This window comes from Geospiza fortis, unplaced genomic scaffold (genome assembly GCF_000277835.1).
Source record: "Geospiza fortis unplaced genomic scaffold, GeoFor_1.0 scaffold878, whole genome shotgun sequence".
NCBI lineage: Eukaryota > Metazoa > Chordata > Aves > Passeriformes > Thraupidae > Geospiza > Geospiza fortis.
In genome coordinates, this window is record NW_005054471.1 from 106087 (window position 1) to 125013 (window position 18927).

An 18927-nucleotide genomic window follows, 5' to 3' on the forward strand; every position below is an offset into this window, starting at 1 on the left:
ATCCCTTCCAATTAAAACATTCTATTCTATTCTATTCTATTCTATTCTATTCTATTCTATTCTATTCTATTCTATCCCTTCTTGTATTTGGTACAGAAAACAGTGCTGAGAAAGGACACATTTCTTGTTAAGCCCATCTATTCTGCTTGCCTTTAGATATTTTAAAACTCAGTCTTTATTTTTTCATTGGGAGAGAAAAGGAATGGCTTCAGGCTGGGAAGGAGTGACCTGTCCTGTATGCACAGGTAGTCCTCAGGTCTGTGTGGTGTCTGGGAAGTGCCACTGATCAGAAGATAAATGTAATCAGTGCATCAGCATTGCTACATCAGTGTGAAAGTGCAGTGTGAAAATGTTTTGAGACCAGAACTAAGCGTAAGGTTTTGGGAAAACAGTTTCTATTGTGCAGTTATGTGAACTCTTGTGCTGGCTTTTAAGGTGGGTAGTCACAGCTTGTGCAGACAGACACAGAAGAAAAGTGTCCATCCAGAAGAATTGCCACCAAGGCATAGTCAGGTTATAGCCATGCATGGCACCAAGACCTGCAAGCAAAGAGGGACCCTTTCCTTTACATGTGGTGTTGACACCTGTAGTACAGACTGCAGAGAGCCTGTTCTGTTTTGCTGGCACTGTTTGCAGAGAAGACCTAGCAGGGGACACTGGACAGCTTGGAAGGAAGTGTCCCAGCCATTCTCTGTAATTTGGGCAAATCCTCTGTAAAGTGGATTTTCCATTTGTACTCACCATTGAACTCTGTCAACTTCTGAAGATCTTCTCCAAGCTCTGCAGTGACTGTCAGTGCCTGCTTCACCTTCAGGTTTGTTTCACTGTGGCAAACAATATAAGAAAAAACCATGAATTGAAAGTCATAAGTGAACTGAAAACTCTCCTTGAAAATCACTTCTGCTTTTGAAGACAGTCTTCTTCCTTAGCCATCTGATGGACTTTGGCACCGTACATTTGTTTCACCTGGCCAAAGGGTGTAGATTGTCTCTTTCAGTTGCACTGACAGGCATTCAGAGGAATTCTGAGGAATAGTAACAAAGGTGAAGTGGCTCTGTCTTCTTAATATCACAACAGAGCAGTGCGCTCTCTACCCTGTCACTCATGACACATTTAAACCCAAAGTATCCAAGCATATAGGAGAGCTCTGAATCTTTTCTCCCATGGTATTCTGATCTGGAAGATTACTTCAGTCCCGGGATTAGCTAGCTGGGGAGCTGGAAATGCAATGTCAGAAGAATACTGCATTAGTTCAGGGCCTCTTAGAAGTGGCACTAGTGTGTATGAAGACTACAAACCCATTTTAAGCAGAAATCAAATGGGGAAAGTGCAGAGGGCTGTCTGTAGGGTCTTGGGAGAGACACAATTTCTTAGAATCTCTGGTCTTGCTTAATCACTCAGACTGTTGCTAGTTCTGGGCAAAGCAGAAAAGGTAAGGCAAACTGGGTCATAAAGATGAGTCAGCTCCAGTTTATTCCAATTAATACAAGTTGCAGCCCTCTGGTTTTGTAGCCAGTTGTGTCCTGGAGTGGGCAGCATTTGGAAGCCTTTGCTCTGTGCTTGCATTGATATTATTCTACAGCAGACCAAAGAAGATTACCAGAGTTATCCATTATGATTATTTCACCCAGATAATCTAACTCAAGGAAAATACTAGAGGAGAAAAAAGCAACAGCTTCTGATGGGGGCATTGCAGGAACATGTGTCTAATTAACTCTCAGAGTTAGTTAGAAGAGCTGTCACTGAAAAGTCAAGTCCCCTCCTCACATGACATTTGCACTCAACAAGCAAAAGTATCCACCAGAAGACTTTATTTCAAGACACCTACCCAAGGCTTATTCTACATGCTATGAAACTCGTGCTACCAAAGCTATGGCAGGTGTGCCTGCAGAACCCAGGGTCCCCAGGAAGGCGGCTTTGCAGCGGTGACAGGGGTTGCACGCCAGGGCCAGGCTCACTTACCCATCCAGCTCAGCTGTCTCGATGTACGTCAGGCTGTGTGGCTCACTGCTCGACAGCAACAGGAGATCAGCCTGAGCACAGATAGACAGACAGACTTGGCATGAATTCACACAGTCAGCAGGCATTGCAAAGCACTGCTGCTTGCGGTTACTGCCACATCATCACTACAACTGATTTTCTTGTGAGTGGTAAGAGTGGCAGAGGTTAGCTGTGATCAGGACAGAGACAAATGGTACTCACTGTCACGAAGTTGTTGTTTTCTAGTTTTATTATATCCCCCACTTGTACATTCATCCATTTTTGCTCCTTTAACCTGCAAGGAAACCTCTAGTAAGTAAGCATATACAGCAAATGCCTCTTGGAAAAGTGGGGAACTTAGCTCTGCTCCTGGAGCCAGACTGTAGGTGCCATCAAGACTTGGGAGCAGGGCCTGCCATGATGTGTCCTGATCCAAACTAACCTGGAGCACCACCATAGTAGAAAAAAAAAGCAGTAAAAATCAATAAAAGCACTGTTTGGGCTGACTTCTGCTGGGTTGAGACCAACCCCCAAAACAGCAGTACAGCCCATGTGCACTGTCCTCGTCCTTGTCTCTGCAGCGACTACTCCCTTCCTTCCTCTTCTTAAAGGGCCACATTGCCTCAAAAAATCCTTTCTGCTTTGTGTGAGAGACTTCATCTGGGAAAACTGCAGACTGTGTAAGGTTTCCTGAGTGGTACTAAGGGCAAGAGTAGCCAGCTTTCAGGAAGGTCAGTGTAGGTGCTTTGGCTGTGCACTTGACGGTCTGAGCCATGTCTGCAGTGGTCTTCACAGCACCAAGCCAGATGTGCATACAGGAAGCCAGCTAAACTGCAGACACCAACACAGCCAAGATAGCTGCATATGAAAATTCTAGAGGTGAGAAAGATCAGTCTCAAAACAGGACTGGGAGCTCAAGCTTGAACTCAGTTTGATCTTGCTTATTCAGTGTTGGTTAGAGCTGGACAGGATCTGTGGTTTCCAGGTTTTGAAAAAGGCAAAACATTATAAAATTTCTGTGTCAAAATTTGTTTCCTAGACACAGTAACTAATACACAGTAAACTAAGAAACTGGTTTACTTAGCAGAGAGCACAAAAAACTATGTCCCTATTCTTCAGTTTCCACTTATATTCTTTTGGTAATCTGTTGGAGTTTACACAACATACTGCTATCTACAGTGTGGAACAAAGTCACAAAATTCTTCCCAGCTGTCTACAGCTGTGTCCTATGCATAGTTGGACTCCACGGAGCTGCAAGCACATCTGTCTGCCACGAAAGCCAAAGCCTCTGCTATTTTTTCTGCAGGAAAGAACTAGCAGTACAATGTCCAAAGCACGCAGCTGAAATGTTTTGGGTACATCTAAGCCAGAAGTGCTACACACACTCAAAGTATAATGAAGTGTATGAAGGAGATATTCCAGCTTCTTAATTTGAAATACCTTGCTGATAATGCCTAGTTTTTCTTAATGCAAAATAAATGCTATGAGTATAAATTGACACAGAAGATAGCTTTGCATGTTACTTTTGGGGCAAGGAGTAAAGTAATACATGACTCTGAAATTCTTACTTAAACATAAACACCCAGAAACAGAGAAAGAGTTTTGTTTTTGTCAGCACAAGGTCACAGCCATAATGTCTGCGCAGATTCTGGTATTGTGTCTAGGGTTCATTAATCAAACACATAGTCCAAAACTGCATGATGAACTAGTGGTGTGAAACAATATTCAATTTTAAATTGCTTAGTGATCCTTGAGAATCACAGACACACACCAAAAAATCAAAAATATTTACGAATAAAATGCTTTTCCCTGTGAGAACTACAGCAAAAAAGGACTTACATGCCATTGATCAGGACCTGGACTGGGCGGTTGTTGACGTGTTTGTCGCTTTTGTGTCGATTCTGAAAATTGGATCAGAAGGTTAAAAGGCATTTCCAGGAAACCAAACACACAGGAGCCGTAGGCAGTTCATTAACATTTTGGGTTTCCACCCAGCTGCCTGAATGGGTCAGGCAGATTAGGGTCACAACTGAGTCAGTGTCCAGCACATGTTTATGGCAGTGACACAGAGCATAACCAGACTGCAAAGGGCAAGCAGACTTGCTCTTGGAGAGAAGAAGGAGGGTAGAGCCTTACATGTCACTTTAGCACAGCTCTGACTCAGCTGGCATTGCTTCCATCCACCTTAGTCTGTAAACACCAGAGAAATTAATTCCTCTGCTCTCATACGGAAAGTGGCCACTGATGTTCTGGCATTGCTCCATTGAACATCAAAATCATTTTAATAATGAGAGAAAATCAGATGCTAAACTCAGCTCTAATATCACTCTGTAAAGTCAACTGAGCTTTTTGACCATTAGCTCTGATGGCAGCAGACTTTGGCCAAAGCTGAGCAAGTTTAAAAAATCACAAGTGGGTTGAGCACTTGCTTCCTACCAATTTTTTTTCCATCAACATTGTAGTAGATGACAGAGGATGAGTTCTCCAAAGTGGAAGCCTAAGAAAATATTTCTGTGGCTGCATCCGGACATATCTATGAGTGATCACATTTTCAGACATGCTGAGCAGTTTCAGAGAAAGTCAGTGGAGCTGCTGGGCTGTTCAGCAATTTGGAAATTCTAGCTCCTGTTTCAGTAACAAACTATAGATTTTGGGGACTTAATTTCAGACCCCATCTTAGTGCCTGCCACCAGCTGAGTTTAAGCAGTTTATTTCAGTTACTGTGCTGAAGAATCATAGACCAACTCCAAAGTACAGGTCAGAAATACAGATCTTACAAAATCATCAATGGCATCCTTGACCCCTGATACAGACAGCACCAGCACCAGGGGCACCACTGTTGTAAACCAGGCCAGTGAGGAAATCTGAGGAATCAGCTGTAGGGAGAAAAGATCTCAGTTAAGACATTTCCTGCCAGTTCAGAAAACCACTGCTTCCTAATCAAGCTGCAGACAACATCTTTCTATGATACCTGAATATAGAATAAAGACAGAAATGTAGCTCCATCCCTGATATGTGATCCACCCCCCTCCAAACGTGGGAGAGCCAGGGAACCCATGTTTTCCTTCCAAAACAAGCTATAATTAAAGTTAGAAAAATTGAGCTGTCAGAAAGTGTAGAGGGTTGCTCTTTATTGTTGTTTGCAGAATCAGAATTGCCAAATCCCCAGGGTATTTCTTTGGAAGTACTGACATGGGCAAGCCTGCTGTGGGGGACTCAAGAGCTATCTGAGCAAAACCAGCTGTGCAGAGCCCTCAAAAGCTTCTGTTCTTTGTTTCTTCTCACATTTTGCTGAAGTAAATTCTCACATTTTGCTGAAGTAAATTTTGCATCAATGGACAATGCAAGCTGTTGCCAGGGCTGACCTTGCTCTCCCAAGAGCGGCACAGACACTTTTGTTTCCTACATCTTTAACAGTGAGAGGACCAAAGAGTTGAAGGTGATTCTGTTAGGCTGTCAGTCAAGCAAAGGGAGATGTCTCACCCCCACACAATTCTCCCCCTCCTCTAGAAGTGCAGCACTAGGAATGGAAGCAACGTGAAACCGGCATTAGTGTGTCCCTCAGCTTGGATCTGGGAAGCGTCAACTCCATGTTCATTGTGAAGTTGACATTTATGCACTGTCATAGCCCAGATCCTACAGGCACCGTAGCCATCCTCAGCTGCACAGGCTGCAACTGCTGCCTTCTCACCTCTCTTGGAAAATGCATGTCCCACTGGTCTGGGACAAAGGAGGGGGAGACAGAGTCCCCACAGCCTGCCCATCACATCCACTCCTGATGCAGGAATAGTCCCACAGGGATGGAGTGAGGAATATTAGAATAAACTAATGCCTGCCCTCTTTAGGCTATCTTGATGTAAAGAAAATCTGTGTGCTTTTATATATAGTCAACCCTAGATGGCCTAGCAAAACACACAGTGGAATAATTTAAGGCAAATACTTTGGAATAGTATGAATTTGACAGACAAACAGCTAGAGTGCAGCACAACAACGCAGGAACTGTGCTCTCAGCTCAGCTGAAAAGGCACCTTCTCTTGAAAAATATAGATGCACTCAATTTCAAAAATTCATTCCCCGCAAATAAGCAAAAAGGATCATATGTGGTTTGCTGAAGGCTTGACCACATTTCACTTATGCTTTTTTTAAGCTGAAATTGCAAAAAGAAAAAGTATTTGAAATGGGTTATTTTGAAAAATTGTGTGCAGTGAAATGATCAACTTTAAAACATTAAGCTTGAAACATAATCAAAATTATACCCTTCTTTTGATAACGTGTATTCTGATATGAGTCAGCAATGGCAGAGTACACAGCAAGGTGCAAAGGGGCAGAAATCCTGATATCAATTTATCCGGTGCGTTCGGCTTTCAGGGCATCATTAGCGGCAGGGATGAGCAAAGTGCAACACAATGCCATTGCAATCCACAGGGTTCAGCAAGCAATATCCAGCTTTATGCAAACTAGCCAAAACCTTGAGCCTTGCTGATGTTAACTCCTTCCTTCCCAGGGAAACACCACAGGTTGCAAATGTGGCGTCCTTCTTGCTGTTTTTTTTTTGTGACTGCCTGCGGAACTCACCTTAAAATCTGTGGGTAAGAGACAGCTTGGCTTTACACTACAGGATGAATAAGTAATGCAAATCTGAGGACAGCCAGGAGCACTGAGAGGTAGACACAAAGGGATAGTAGGGCAGGGCATGAAAAAGTTGCACAATTTGTTGAAAACTAATTAACTTTTTTCCTTCATTTAGTTCAAACCCTTATATGCAAAAGTAAAAGAGAAAATTGCTTTTTTCTGTCCTACTTTCTATGTACTGTAAGATTTTACTAAGATGCTAATTCACACCAGGACTATAGTTTGCACTTCATTACACCTGCCAAACATAGACTGGCTTTGATGACAGAGAACAATCTGCTGGAAACAACACAGTGATTTCATACCTGCAAAATCAGCAAGAAAAGGAAGTAAGCATTGGCTATTCGCTGAAACTGCTCAAACAGGTTGAGAGGCAGGAAAGTGAAGAAATTGTATTTCGATGTTTTAATTGAATTGTTCTGTAGGGGAAAAAATGAAAATAAGGATTGGTAAAACAGGAAACAAAATTACAGCACAACACATTTCAACTGTGTCTTACTTGCTTATATTTAACAATAGCATTGTTCCCAACAGCAGGTCAAAAAGCGTTTCCTTTTCCACCACACAATCATGCCAAGTCTGGATAAACAGAGAATTCCTCTTGGAATGGGTGAAAACATGATGCTTGGCTTATACCAGTGCTGCTGCAGGTAGATAAACTTGTATGTTGTTGCTCACAACATCTTCCCTTTATCAATAGTCTTCTTACTTACACAGTGCACAAAGAAAATTGAGAACTGTAACCAGAAGACAACAATTTTTCTGATGTTTTTTGTCAGATGCTTGAAATACCCATTGGCTGGAAAACCCTACTGGAGGTATACATCCTCTCGGGAGCAGAATATGACATTATTATTATCATTTTCAGCTCATTCAGCAAAGTTTCAGCTCAGCAGCTTCAACGGGTGGCTTGTTTCTACTCCACAAAAATCATTTGGATGTGGTGTTGTGCAAACAGCCACTAATACAAGAGCTCACTGTTTCAGTAAGTGAGCTGCAGCTCTGTTCCCTATTTCCAGTTTCCTTTTCTAATTTTGGGTGGCCCCTCCAGCCACAAGAAGTGGTTGCTCCCCAGTCTGTCTTTTGCAAACCACAGAAAGACCTAAGCCTGATATTGCAGAATGGGGTATTTTCTTCCCCAAAGATGATTGACCAGTCTGGTCCAATATGTGCCACCAGCCATCCATGCTAAATGCATCCTACTGACCTACCAGCTGCTGCTGTCCCTTTAGTTTTCAGGTGTGCTGGACCATCTTTTCATACGATATTTAACAGGTCCAGGTTTAGTTCTGGAAGGATGAATCCCCCCCATTGTGAGAACACCTTAATTTTTTCCCCCTAGAAGCTCTCCATACAATGCCCATTAAGCCCCTTCCAGGGAACCTAAGGTGTGACAGCACAAGGCTGAATGAAGCACACCTGAATTCCATAATAAATATGCTGGTTCAACAGGAGAGAAAATGGTGATGTGGTATTTGTAATAGCCTTTAGATATTGGTAAGCTGGTGGGAGGACAGAAGCTACTAAGTATGAATCACAGCCCACTTCTTATCCTTGCATTAATCCGGGATCTCGACATCTACACTGACATGCATCACCATGTTTCCAGCACTAAACCAATTATTTCAGGTTACCACAGAAAGGTATGTGTGGGGGAAGCTATTCCATTTTTGGCAGTTACTGGATTTCTCTACCTTCAGACACACAGTACAGCATATGCTCTTCAGCATTAAAATCATGTTTTATCCCTTGGACAAGCCAAATGAGTAAATCTCTAAAAGGGCAGAAATTAAAACAGCCTTCATAGAAGAGCTAGCCAAATCCTCCTCTTGACTGGACTCCAGCAGGAAAATATATTTATCTGTGATCATCATATATATAATGTTGCCTGTCTCTTGGTATCATGCAGCTACCTGCATGTGTGGTTAACTCTGTCTATGCCATGATGTGTAGTTAAATTTGGTTTATTTCAAAATCCTTAACCATGGGGTATGTGTCATGGACAGGCTCCATGGACACTGCTGAAACAGAAGCAATGGAAAAATGGCATCCTCTGCAAACCCAGCATACTAGGAACTAAATAGCTTGACAAGACTGTGTCCATCAGGCACACAGTCTAGCAAATTTTTTAATGAAAGCTGAATCTAAATAAAGAAATCTGCCCACTATTCCGAGGACAACTATTATGACCAATTACTTAAAAAAAACCCCAGAAGATTGCTGCTGCAGGAAAAAGTAAATGCAGGGGACTTGACCTTTGTGCGTCAACAGATTTCAGAGGGTTGCATATAACATGGGAAAAACTACTCAGTAAACACTCTAGATAAAGTTTATAGATCTTTGCCTGCAAAAATCTCAGAAGGGAATAAGAAAAGAATGGGAGTGGTTTATTTCAATTCCTGACTTCTATTTCTGTCCATTAATTACGTCAGGAAAATCATTGAATGAACCACAGCCATTCATTTTATTTCCTATTGCCATTAGGCATGGTAAAAACCCCAGACATAACAACTTCCAAATGCTTAACTGCAGGAATCTGGATAGTCACTGTTTTCTCCATAGTTGTTCAGGATCATTATATTGTTGGGCACATATTGTCTTTTGGGACATTAGGGCACTTTAGACCTGAGGATAAGAACAGGGAGTATTATCATGAATCTTCTAATTTTTCTAGAATCTATAATTAAAATTAATCACCAGGAATAAAAGAACTTGTAATTACTATAAATATTTCTAATTAAACACATAACTTGTTCACAGACCTCAGGGGCTAAAGACATAGCAATAGCAAATTACTATGACAAACTAGAGAAAACTTCAGCCTTTCCAAATCAAAACTCTGCATTTCCACATCACAGATACAGCTGAAGCACTATGCAAGGTATCACATAATCATGGAAATATAGAATGGTTTGGGTTGGAGGGAGTATTAAAGATCATCTCATTCCAACTATCCCTGTCATGGGCAGGGACACCTCCCACCAGACCAAGTTGCTCCAGCCTGGCCTTGAACACTTCCAGGAAAGGGGCACCCACAGCTTCTCTTGGCAACTTGTGCCAGTGCCTCAACACCCTTACAGTAAATAATTTCTTCCCAGTATCTAATCTAAACCCACGCTCACTTTGAAGCCATTCCTTTGCCCTGTCTGCTACATGCCCTTGTAAAAAGTCCCTCTCCATCATTCTTATGGGCTCCCTTCAGGCACTGGAAGGTCACAGGTAGGTCACCCTGAAGCCTTCTCTTCTCCAGGCTGAGCAAAGCCAATTCTCTCAGGTATTGATTATGTTTTCAGGCAATACTACAGGGCTGTGTGCTTTGACAGCTACAGGGAAATCTCAGCTGGCCTCTGCTCTTGATCTTATCCTCTTCTGTGATGCTCAACATCATCAAACCCTGTCACTCTTTAGAGCTGGACCAGAGCCTGACTCTGGGGTGGGAGGGAGCCTGCAGGAGCTTGCATCACTGCAGTGCATTAAATGGTCCACATGCAGCCATCATTTCACAAGCAATGCCTCTAATACATCATCTGCCTCACTGTGCCCACACTCGGCCTTCAGCGGGGGAGACTCCCATAGAGAAAAAGTCATGGAGAGGAATAATCTTTGTAACAGCAATTAGGTATTGAGAGGCCTTACTGAAACTTCTGGTTTTCCTATAGATTCATTAAAACCAACAGCTAAGAAGAGCAGTTCTATGGGCTGAGCACAAAGATGGGGATGGGGAGCTTTACATTTACTCCCTGATCTCCCCTAGAGCTCTGGTTGTGCGAGGGCAGTCCCTGCATGCACCTGTGTCCTAAATGAGCAGGTCTGAGCGTGGTTACCCACAGGCAGCCTGGAGCTCTCCAGATGCGAAGTTTGACACCAGAGCAATGTTGTCTGTGGGTGAGGGATTATTCTCATCTGCTCTTTTCAGGGGCTAGATTCACACCTCCTGGAGGTGTGACTCCACCAAAATGCTGTCCCTAAGAATAGTGCTCATCTCTCCACAGTTACACAAGTCCAGATCTGGCGGATGAGCTGTTACTTTGGGGGTGTTTGCAGAAGCCCGCCTGTGACGTCCAACAGCAAGCAAAACTCAGCAGATGGCTCCTACCTTAGATCGCTGAGCAAACAAATCATCTCCTTGCCATAAAAGTCACTGGAAATAAGAGACACTGATGCTTTTGTGGCTAGATTACAGGGGCTAAAGTGCATGGCAAGGTATTGACCCTCTGAATTTATACCTCTGGCTCAGTGACATAATAGTTCCCAGCAGCTGGACAACCTAGCCCCAGGTAAATTTTAGCAAGATTTTGGTGACCCCACAGGGAAGTGTCATGCCACAGCACTTAGCAGTTCTGTTGGTACTTGTGTAGCACAGATCAATGGAACAGCTGAGCAGCAGAAATGTCTTTCCCAGGTGTTTTGGTAAAGCCTCACCAAGGAGGTGGCAGAAGTGCAATTCCATGGCACTCTGTTTAACTGCAGCAGTGCCATTGGAAAGAACACAGAAGCCATAAGCAGAAATATGATCACAGGGCTGTGAATGTGCTCATGAAAAATTTTAATAAACTCATGTAACAGTGCATAATATGGCACCAAGGCTTTGTTTTCACAGGGAGTACAGAACAGTCAGACCAGATCAGTTTTAAGACTCCCAAGTTCACTGACTTATTCCTGATGTTAGGCAGCAGTCCCAGCTCAACAGAAGACTGATAAAGGCCAAAAGGATGTGGTGGTGTTAATCTGGTCCCTGTAAAAGTCTCTGTACAAAAGTAAACTCCCAGGAGTAACAGACAGGCCAAACATTAGAAATAAAAATGCCAATTTCCAAAGCACAGTTCTCTTTTCTTCCCTTTTCTTTTTTTTCTCCCCCATTTTTCTTTTCTTTAAACAGAAAAAGGATAGGAATGTCTTACATATGCAACCCCTTGTCCCTCACTTGACAGCACTAATGAAGTGAGTTCCAGGATCTCATCACATGTTGTGTATGCCATGAAAATCTGTAGGAAAGCATGATCACTGGTTGTGTTTTCCTGTTGTTCCTGCAGTCTGGTGTCACCCCATTACTGAGCAGTTAATCATCAGTGTGGTAAGCGTCCTTGTCATGGTGGTGCACAGGGCTGGCCATGGCTTGGTAACGTCGTGTCATTGCTCACAGACAAGCCAAGCACAACAACCTAAAGCTCTTGTCTCTTAGGCATCCCCTTCAACCAACACTGTGCTCTCCCTCTGGCTCGGCTCAGTACCTGAAGCTGCTGCCTGTCAGGAAGGAGGAAGGAAGGGGAGGGCAGAGCCCTGATGAGTGGTGCAAAGGAGACAAACTCCAAACCACTGTTTTGTTTTCATTATGGTCTCACACAACAAGACTCCCAACCAGTGCAGTAGGAGTATTCTCTCCATGAGACTTAATCTGATGAAGAGCGGAAGACCTGATCCAAAGGCATCTATGGACTTCACTGAAGACCACATCTGGCACAGCTCAATCTTTATGTGCTTCTCAGGGGCCTGATATGCCTTGAGGACCTTGACCTCACCTGATGACTCTAGCCACAAGCCCTGTGCAGAGCTCAGGAGTTCACTTAAGCTCAGCCAGGAGCCTTCTATCCTCACCTGAGCTATGTTGTAGAAGTTCCCAACTCCAGACTGTCATCTGTCCTTGTTTCCCTGATATATCTATCCAGTTCTACTTCCTTGATGGACCTTGGACCTCTGGTATAGATTTGTCTTCAGCCCTGTCTCTCACCACTTCTGCCTGGGCTCCCTAAGAGGGCCCTGGACCTGGTTCATGACCTCACCTTGTCTGGAATGGTCAGGATGGACCCCATCGCCAGCATTCTGCCCTGTCCCTGCCAGCCAGATGCTGCAGGACTGCACCCTGGTCAGTGGGAGCTCTGCCTGAGCTGGATCACCTCCACTTCCAGCTTGCCCCCTCTCCCAGTCAGCCCTGCTCTGACTGCTCCCTGACAGTGCCTCAAGCGCTCTTTAGATGGACCCAACTTACACCTCACTAAAGAGCAGTGCAGGTTGCTGCTGCAGCTATTCCTTCGGGGACTACTGAGACCATTTTTCACTTCCTCAGACCACACCCCCTTCTGCCTTGAGCCTGAGGGACACTGGGGGACATTTACAGGTTGAGACAGGAAGAGAGGGCAGCTGGTGCCAGGACCCTGATCATGCTGATAAGGACCTTGAGGATCACCCACCAGGTAGCATTCTGAGATCAAAACATGCAACCAGAGGAGGTGGAGCAGAGTCTGAGCCATTACCAGAGCTCCCTGCTCTCCAATTAAATTTCTAACAGATAAGAACCCAGCTGCTGATCCAGCCCAGGCAATGTGTATTGGCTATAGGAAGTTATATACATCCCTCCTGTTTCACTAGAGACTTCATCAGGTGACCCGAGTCCAAGCAGCCCCCTTGCTGCTGGTCCTGATGAAAGAATGCTGGCTTGACCCTGGGTCCTGATCCAAGGTGAAATCTGTCATTGACTCACAGGCCTTGCATTTCCTTTCTATTGTCTGAAAGCCAATTTCAAAGTTGTTTTCGCAGCCCTTCATGACGTCCCAGTGCAGCTGTGCTAAATTCCAATGTGAAAGCAAAGAATTAAAAAGGAACTAGGATCAGATCAACATTAAAAGTCTTCAGAAGAGATTTTCCTCTCTAGAGTGTTGATGGAGAGCCCATCGTGGTGGACACACAGAGGCTGTCCCCTCTGTAGCTGTGTTGGGATGAATGCAGACAGATTAAGTTGAATAAAGTTCTTAAATCTTGCTATACCACATCTGCCACCCTGCTTTCCACTTTATTTCAGTTTTTACACAGAACAAACCTCTTTCTGAATTCAGGAAGTATCTTTCTGTCTGCATTGTGAATAAACACAGGATTAGGACTTGACTTTTCATTTTTACTGACCTATATTGAGCCCTTTCCTGTGCTGCTCTAAGTGCCTTTTCATGCCACTCATTCACACTTTGTTTCTGAGTCATTCCTTACTAATTTTGTGAGCTGGTGGGTAGTGTTCATACCTTCACATTCAGCCCTTCCAGTTAACTGCACAGCACTTTGTTTTAAAGTTTGTTTAATTTTTCTAACCTTCTCCCCAACTACTGAGGACTCATGGCTGGAGAAGTGTGGCAGGCAGGGACACGCTGCAGTTTAGCATCTGCTGTATTTTCTGACAGCTCGGGGAGGGAATTCGCCCTCTGAAGTCTCCTGAAGTTGTAGAGTGATGGAGGTGGACATGCCTTTGCATGCCGTGGCAGACATGGCTTTCCACGGTGCAGTACCAGGTTCCTGCAAAGCTGGTTTGAGCCGTTCGGGAGTCTTGCTTCATTCCAGGAGGGCCACCTTTCAGCAGCTGCCAGAGCTGATGTCAGACTCCCCACACAATAGAGTTTTCAAGTCTTTATCAGTTCGTCTCTTCTCCCTTCACAGATACCCTGGAGACTTTGCACCGGCAAGGGACAAAGTCCCACCAAGAATGGGGATATATTCAAGGACAACACACCCACCTCTGGTTGTACTTTCCCACCTCCCTGCTCTTGCTGTGATAAAGAGGGACAATGCACCTCTGTACCTTTGATCTATGCCTACATAATAGACACCACCCGTTTAGTGAAAGGCTCAAATCTTCACAGCAGGTGGGACAGAAAGCCTGGCCTCGCCAGTAAGTCAATATGCAACATCTAGGCTTGCATTTCCCTTTCTTTTTCCTTATTGGCCTTTCTCAGCAAGTGCCTCACCCTAAAGAAACATTTACCGCCTCACCTAGCTTTGTTGCAAGAACCTGTTCTATAGGTTTTATGGCTAATGTGGCCTTAAGTTACCAAGAAATCTGAAACTCAGTCCTGTGACTTTCACTGTCTCTAAAATAGTTTTAAAGCTTTGTTATATTCGTGGGTTTGTTTTGGATCTTAGTGGTCCTTTCCCCCCGAACCACATCCTAGTGCTTAGCAGAGCAACCCCACCATGACGAGACAAATTTGAATGTGAGGAAGGTACCCAAATTTAACCCTTGCCTGGAAGAGCTAACTTTCAGAAGCACCATGGATATGTTATGGGAGGATGCCAGGACACGATCTCCCTTTTTGTCATTTCCACATTCATCATCAATCTACAGCATGGGGTGTGATGTAACTTATGAGCAAGTTTAGTTTATTCCATACACCCTAGTAACGTGGAGTTAATAAATTGAACTTTTGCGAGGACTTATTGAAAATAAGCAGCCCAGGACATGTTGTGCAGTCCTCTACAGTTAGGGAAGTTCTTGCATCACTATCTAAAGTCTGTTAGTACCTCACCATCCACTCGCTGCTTCAAGGCTTGACTCTTTTTGGGCAGTTTCCTGAATTTCCCAAGCCTCAGTCTACACAGGACTCCAGAAATCATGGCCCATAGCTGACTGAGGGGCATGATTACCAAAACTCATTGCCAAGTTTTAACGAATTATACTGAGCTGGCTTTTTGGCTGCCTTCACTTTATCACCTAATCACAGACTTAACGAAATTCTGAAGTGTTCTCAAAATTGTCTACTTAATTGTGGCTATTTGCAAACCCTTGGGCGCAATCAAGCAATCAGCTGGGAAGCACTGTCATGCAAAGTCAGTTTTCTGAATGGCTTTTCACAGAATTAGGCATGGAACCAGAAGAATTGCTTGTTGCCTCTATCCTGAGGTACCTGCCCATCTCCCTCCTACTTTCTTGTCCCACTACTGCACTTTGCAACCATTCAGTGGAAGATGACAAAACCATGTGTGGTGATAATAACCATCACAGCACACTACTGGCAGGTTGTGTGCAAATCAAGTTCACTTCCCCAGTGTCAAATCACCAGTCTTGATAAGACATTCATGCTGCATGGTACTTCACATATATTAACTGCCATGCATTTCATATTCAGGACACATGCAGCAGCTCTGGACCCTGGGACTCTCTAACCCATGTTTGTGGCTGAAAACTGCTGAAAACCACATGTTGACATCAGTCAAACCTGCTGGCAAGTCATACTGTCCCCATCACAAGAAATTAGTGTGTTCTAAAATGCTTAGTGTTTTCACCTCTTGCCAAGAAAATAGTTGTGATGTTCCTAAACCAAAACATGATTCAAAGAGCTGTCAAGTAATTGAAGTATTAATTTCACCACTGGAATTCAGATATTCAGAGGACAAAAATTCACAAAATTCACTTCGGTATTAATTGGCAGCTGCAAACACTTTGAAGGAATGCAGCTTCAGGGCAGCCTCACAGAGGGGATGCCCCTGCAGGCAGGTCAGATCTAGAGGCTGAGCTAGCCCTCCTCTGCATCAAACAATGGTCCACAGGCTTTGGAAATGAAGTTGCCCAAGGGGCTCCCTGGCAAATTAGCCTGGCAGCCCTGGGATGCAGCCAGCCTGTGTCAAGGTGCACTTTGGAATCACAGATTTCATGGCACAAAGTGAACCTGAGTGTTAGGAATCTGGCAGAAAAGCTGGCAGAATCCCACAAGGGCCAGATCCAAAACCTTCCTGACAGAGATGATTTCACGGCAAAAGCTGAGGAACTGACACATTTCCTTTCATGTTTTACTTTAAATGGAGACAAATTTCCACAGAAAGCTCCCCCCAAGTTCCATTATTGAAAGGCCTTGGAGCCTGGAAATGCTTTGACTCACGAATAATTTTCTGTAAGTGTGCAAAGTCGCTGTGCCATGCTTTTCCAGAACTGGATCTCCTTCAGCTGCCCATTTCTCAGGCTGACTTAGCAGCAATCCACCTCTGATGGTTCATCTGGCTTTTGTTTGCCTGGTTTGCAGAGCCATAGCTGGCATGCAGTTCTGTTCACCCCTTTGAAACAACACTTGAGACATGAAACAGATGCAGCTACATCTGCGGCTACATCTGCATGAAACACACACTGGTTACTTACAGCATATTCAAACTGCAGATTAAAATCCCGGTTGTTTGCTTGAAGTTGTCTCTCTTCCTCTGCAAAGAAAAGGAAACACATCAATCATGTGTGAGGGTAAGCAGAGTCAATACAGACGTGAGTGGAGCATCACAAAGTGCAAGCAGAGCTGCTAGAAGGGAGCGACACAGTGAATGGGAGCCCCATGCCAGGGACCTGGGGTGGCTGGTGACACTGATGGAGCTGCACTGTGGACTGGCACCACGGCACTCTTAACACCATGGAACAAGTCTCCTCCACACACCACTTGCTGCAATGCCAGTGCCTGGTCAGGTTGTTCACCTTCTGGGTAGGAGCTCCCACTCAGCTGGTGGTGCTCACTCTTCCTGCTCTGCTCCTTCTCTTCCCCCTGAAGTCTCTGGAGCTTTTGCCATCAGCCTACACTTGGTGCCCTTCTTCCAGTGCAGGTGCATTTCTGAGCATCATTCCACTGATGGGACACCATCCCCACAGCTGTCATGAAATCAAAACTTACTGGAAGAATATCAAAAGGTCATCAAATCTGTCCTTTACCTCAAAGCAGGGGCTTGCCTGTCTTCCCCAAAAATAACATTAAAAACTCCAGCAACAGCTGTTCTTCAATTGCCTATTCCAGGACTGAAGTCTCCTTACCCTAGGGCAGTTTTTCCCTGCATTATCTAACATAAAACTCATTACTTCAATTTCAAGAGGTTTTGTCTTCTCTCAGGAGGGTCAAAGGTGGTCTTCTGCTTCCCCTAAGTTCCTTGTGCTACTTGCCAAGGATGCAGAGTACAGACAGTTGAGGGAGGGGATTGTCCCACTCTGCTCTGCACTGGTGCAGGCTCACCTTGAGTCCTGTGTGCAGTTTTGGGCACCACAGTGTACAAAAGGTCTAAAAGCTATTAGAAAGAGACCAAAGGAGGCTCATGTGGATGGTGAAGGGACTTGAGGGGTATCCATATGAGGAACACCTGAGGTCACTTGGTCTGTCTGGCCTGGAAGGAGTAGACTGAGGGGAGACCCCATCGCTGTCCACAACTTCCTCAGGAGGGGAAGAGGAGGGGCAGGCACTGATCTCCCCTCTGAGTGCCCAGGGAATGACAGGACCAGAGGGAATGGCCTGAAGCTGTGTCAGGGGAAGTTTAGGTTGGATATCAGGAAAAGGTTCTTCACCCAGAGGGTGGTTGGGCACTGCAACAGCTCCCCATGGAACTTGACAGAGCTGGAGAAACATTGGACAATGTTCTCAGGCACGAGCTGCAGTTCTTGGGGCTGTTCTGTGCAGGGATTCTGTGATTCCAAGTTCACTACATACTGAAGGCCTTACACTAGCCTTCCCAAGGGTAAGCAGCTCCTTCAGTTTCTTCAGCCACTTCTTATGCATTAATCCATCTGAAGGAACATCACCCTTGGTCTCCAGCGGGCTTCCCAGCTAGTTCAGCCCATTCTGGATGGATCCCCAAAATGGGCCATGGTTTGCAGCTGAGGCCTTACCAAAGCTGACCAGGGCACAAGGGACATATAATTTTCCTTGCAGACAATGCACATCATGCATAAGAATTCACCCAGGAGTGATTAAAAGTAACATCCTTATGCACCACCAGCACACAGAGGATGGCTTCCCAGAATATGATCCATTTTGGCAGATCCTTTCTGGCAGAGCCGGATGTCTCATCAGGCAATGCAAATCTTTCATTTGTCCTTGCTGAACTGCTTCCAAATTCTTTCAGACTATTTCTCCAACCAGTCAATTCCAATCCCATCTTTCAGTGTGCTTGTAGCTCTTGCCAGAGTGTTGCCATTCACAGATGTACTGTGTTCTTTATTCTGTCAGCCAAGATGTAGAAGTAAATATTGAATACCAGACTCAGGATGGGATATACCCCTGATGAATCTTTCAAGTTTCCTTATCAGTCATCAATATCTATTGTTAATGTCTTCTATTTTTTCTGAAAAATCTGGCACTCACTGTTTTGTGATTTTATCTCAAGCATGTATCTCCAGTTTACTTGTAAAAATGCCACAAGTGACAGTCAAGATACATGGCAGCTATCTGAGGCTTTTTCAATAGCCCTCCAGCTACCACTAAAACAGAATTAATTTTGGTTTGATGCAGTTTTTCAGGACTGCTGACTGTTAATCATCTCTTCCCCACACACACACTCCTAGTTACTTTGAAGTGGTTTGCTGTATTGTTTTAACCTTTACTCAAGTGAAGCCAATACATCTATAATTGCTCAGCTTTTCTCTTTTCCCTGTGCTTGCTCTCTTCCCAGTCTTCTGAACTTTGCCTGCCTGTGAGCCAGACTCTCAAAGGCAGAACTGCTCCAGGGCATGCTTTACCTTACCCAGTCAACCCATTCTCTCTTTATTCCAGCCCAAAACCTATCCCTTTCTCCCCTGCTTTTGGCAAGTATTATGTTAGA

The 18927-nt window shown here is 44.4% G+C and overlaps 1 protein-coding gene across 1 annotated transcript in view; it reads right to left on the reverse strand.

The window, feature by feature from the left end:
• The window catches only part of LOC102034304 (phospholipid-transporting ATPase ID-like), a 74011-nt gene that overhangs the window by 37393 nt on the left and 17691 nt on the right, over positions 1 to 18927 (reverse strand). Inside the window, 7 exon segments of the mRNA XM_014309949.2 lie at positions 742 to 824; positions 1963 to 2033; positions 2203 to 2275; positions 3820 to 3881; positions 4758 to 4856; positions 6918 to 7031; positions 16502 to 16560. Coding sequence (XP_014165424.1) covers positions 742 to 824; positions 1963 to 2033; positions 2203 to 2275; positions 3820 to 3881; positions 4758 to 4856; positions 6918 to 7031; positions 16502 to 16560 — 561 coding nt within the window.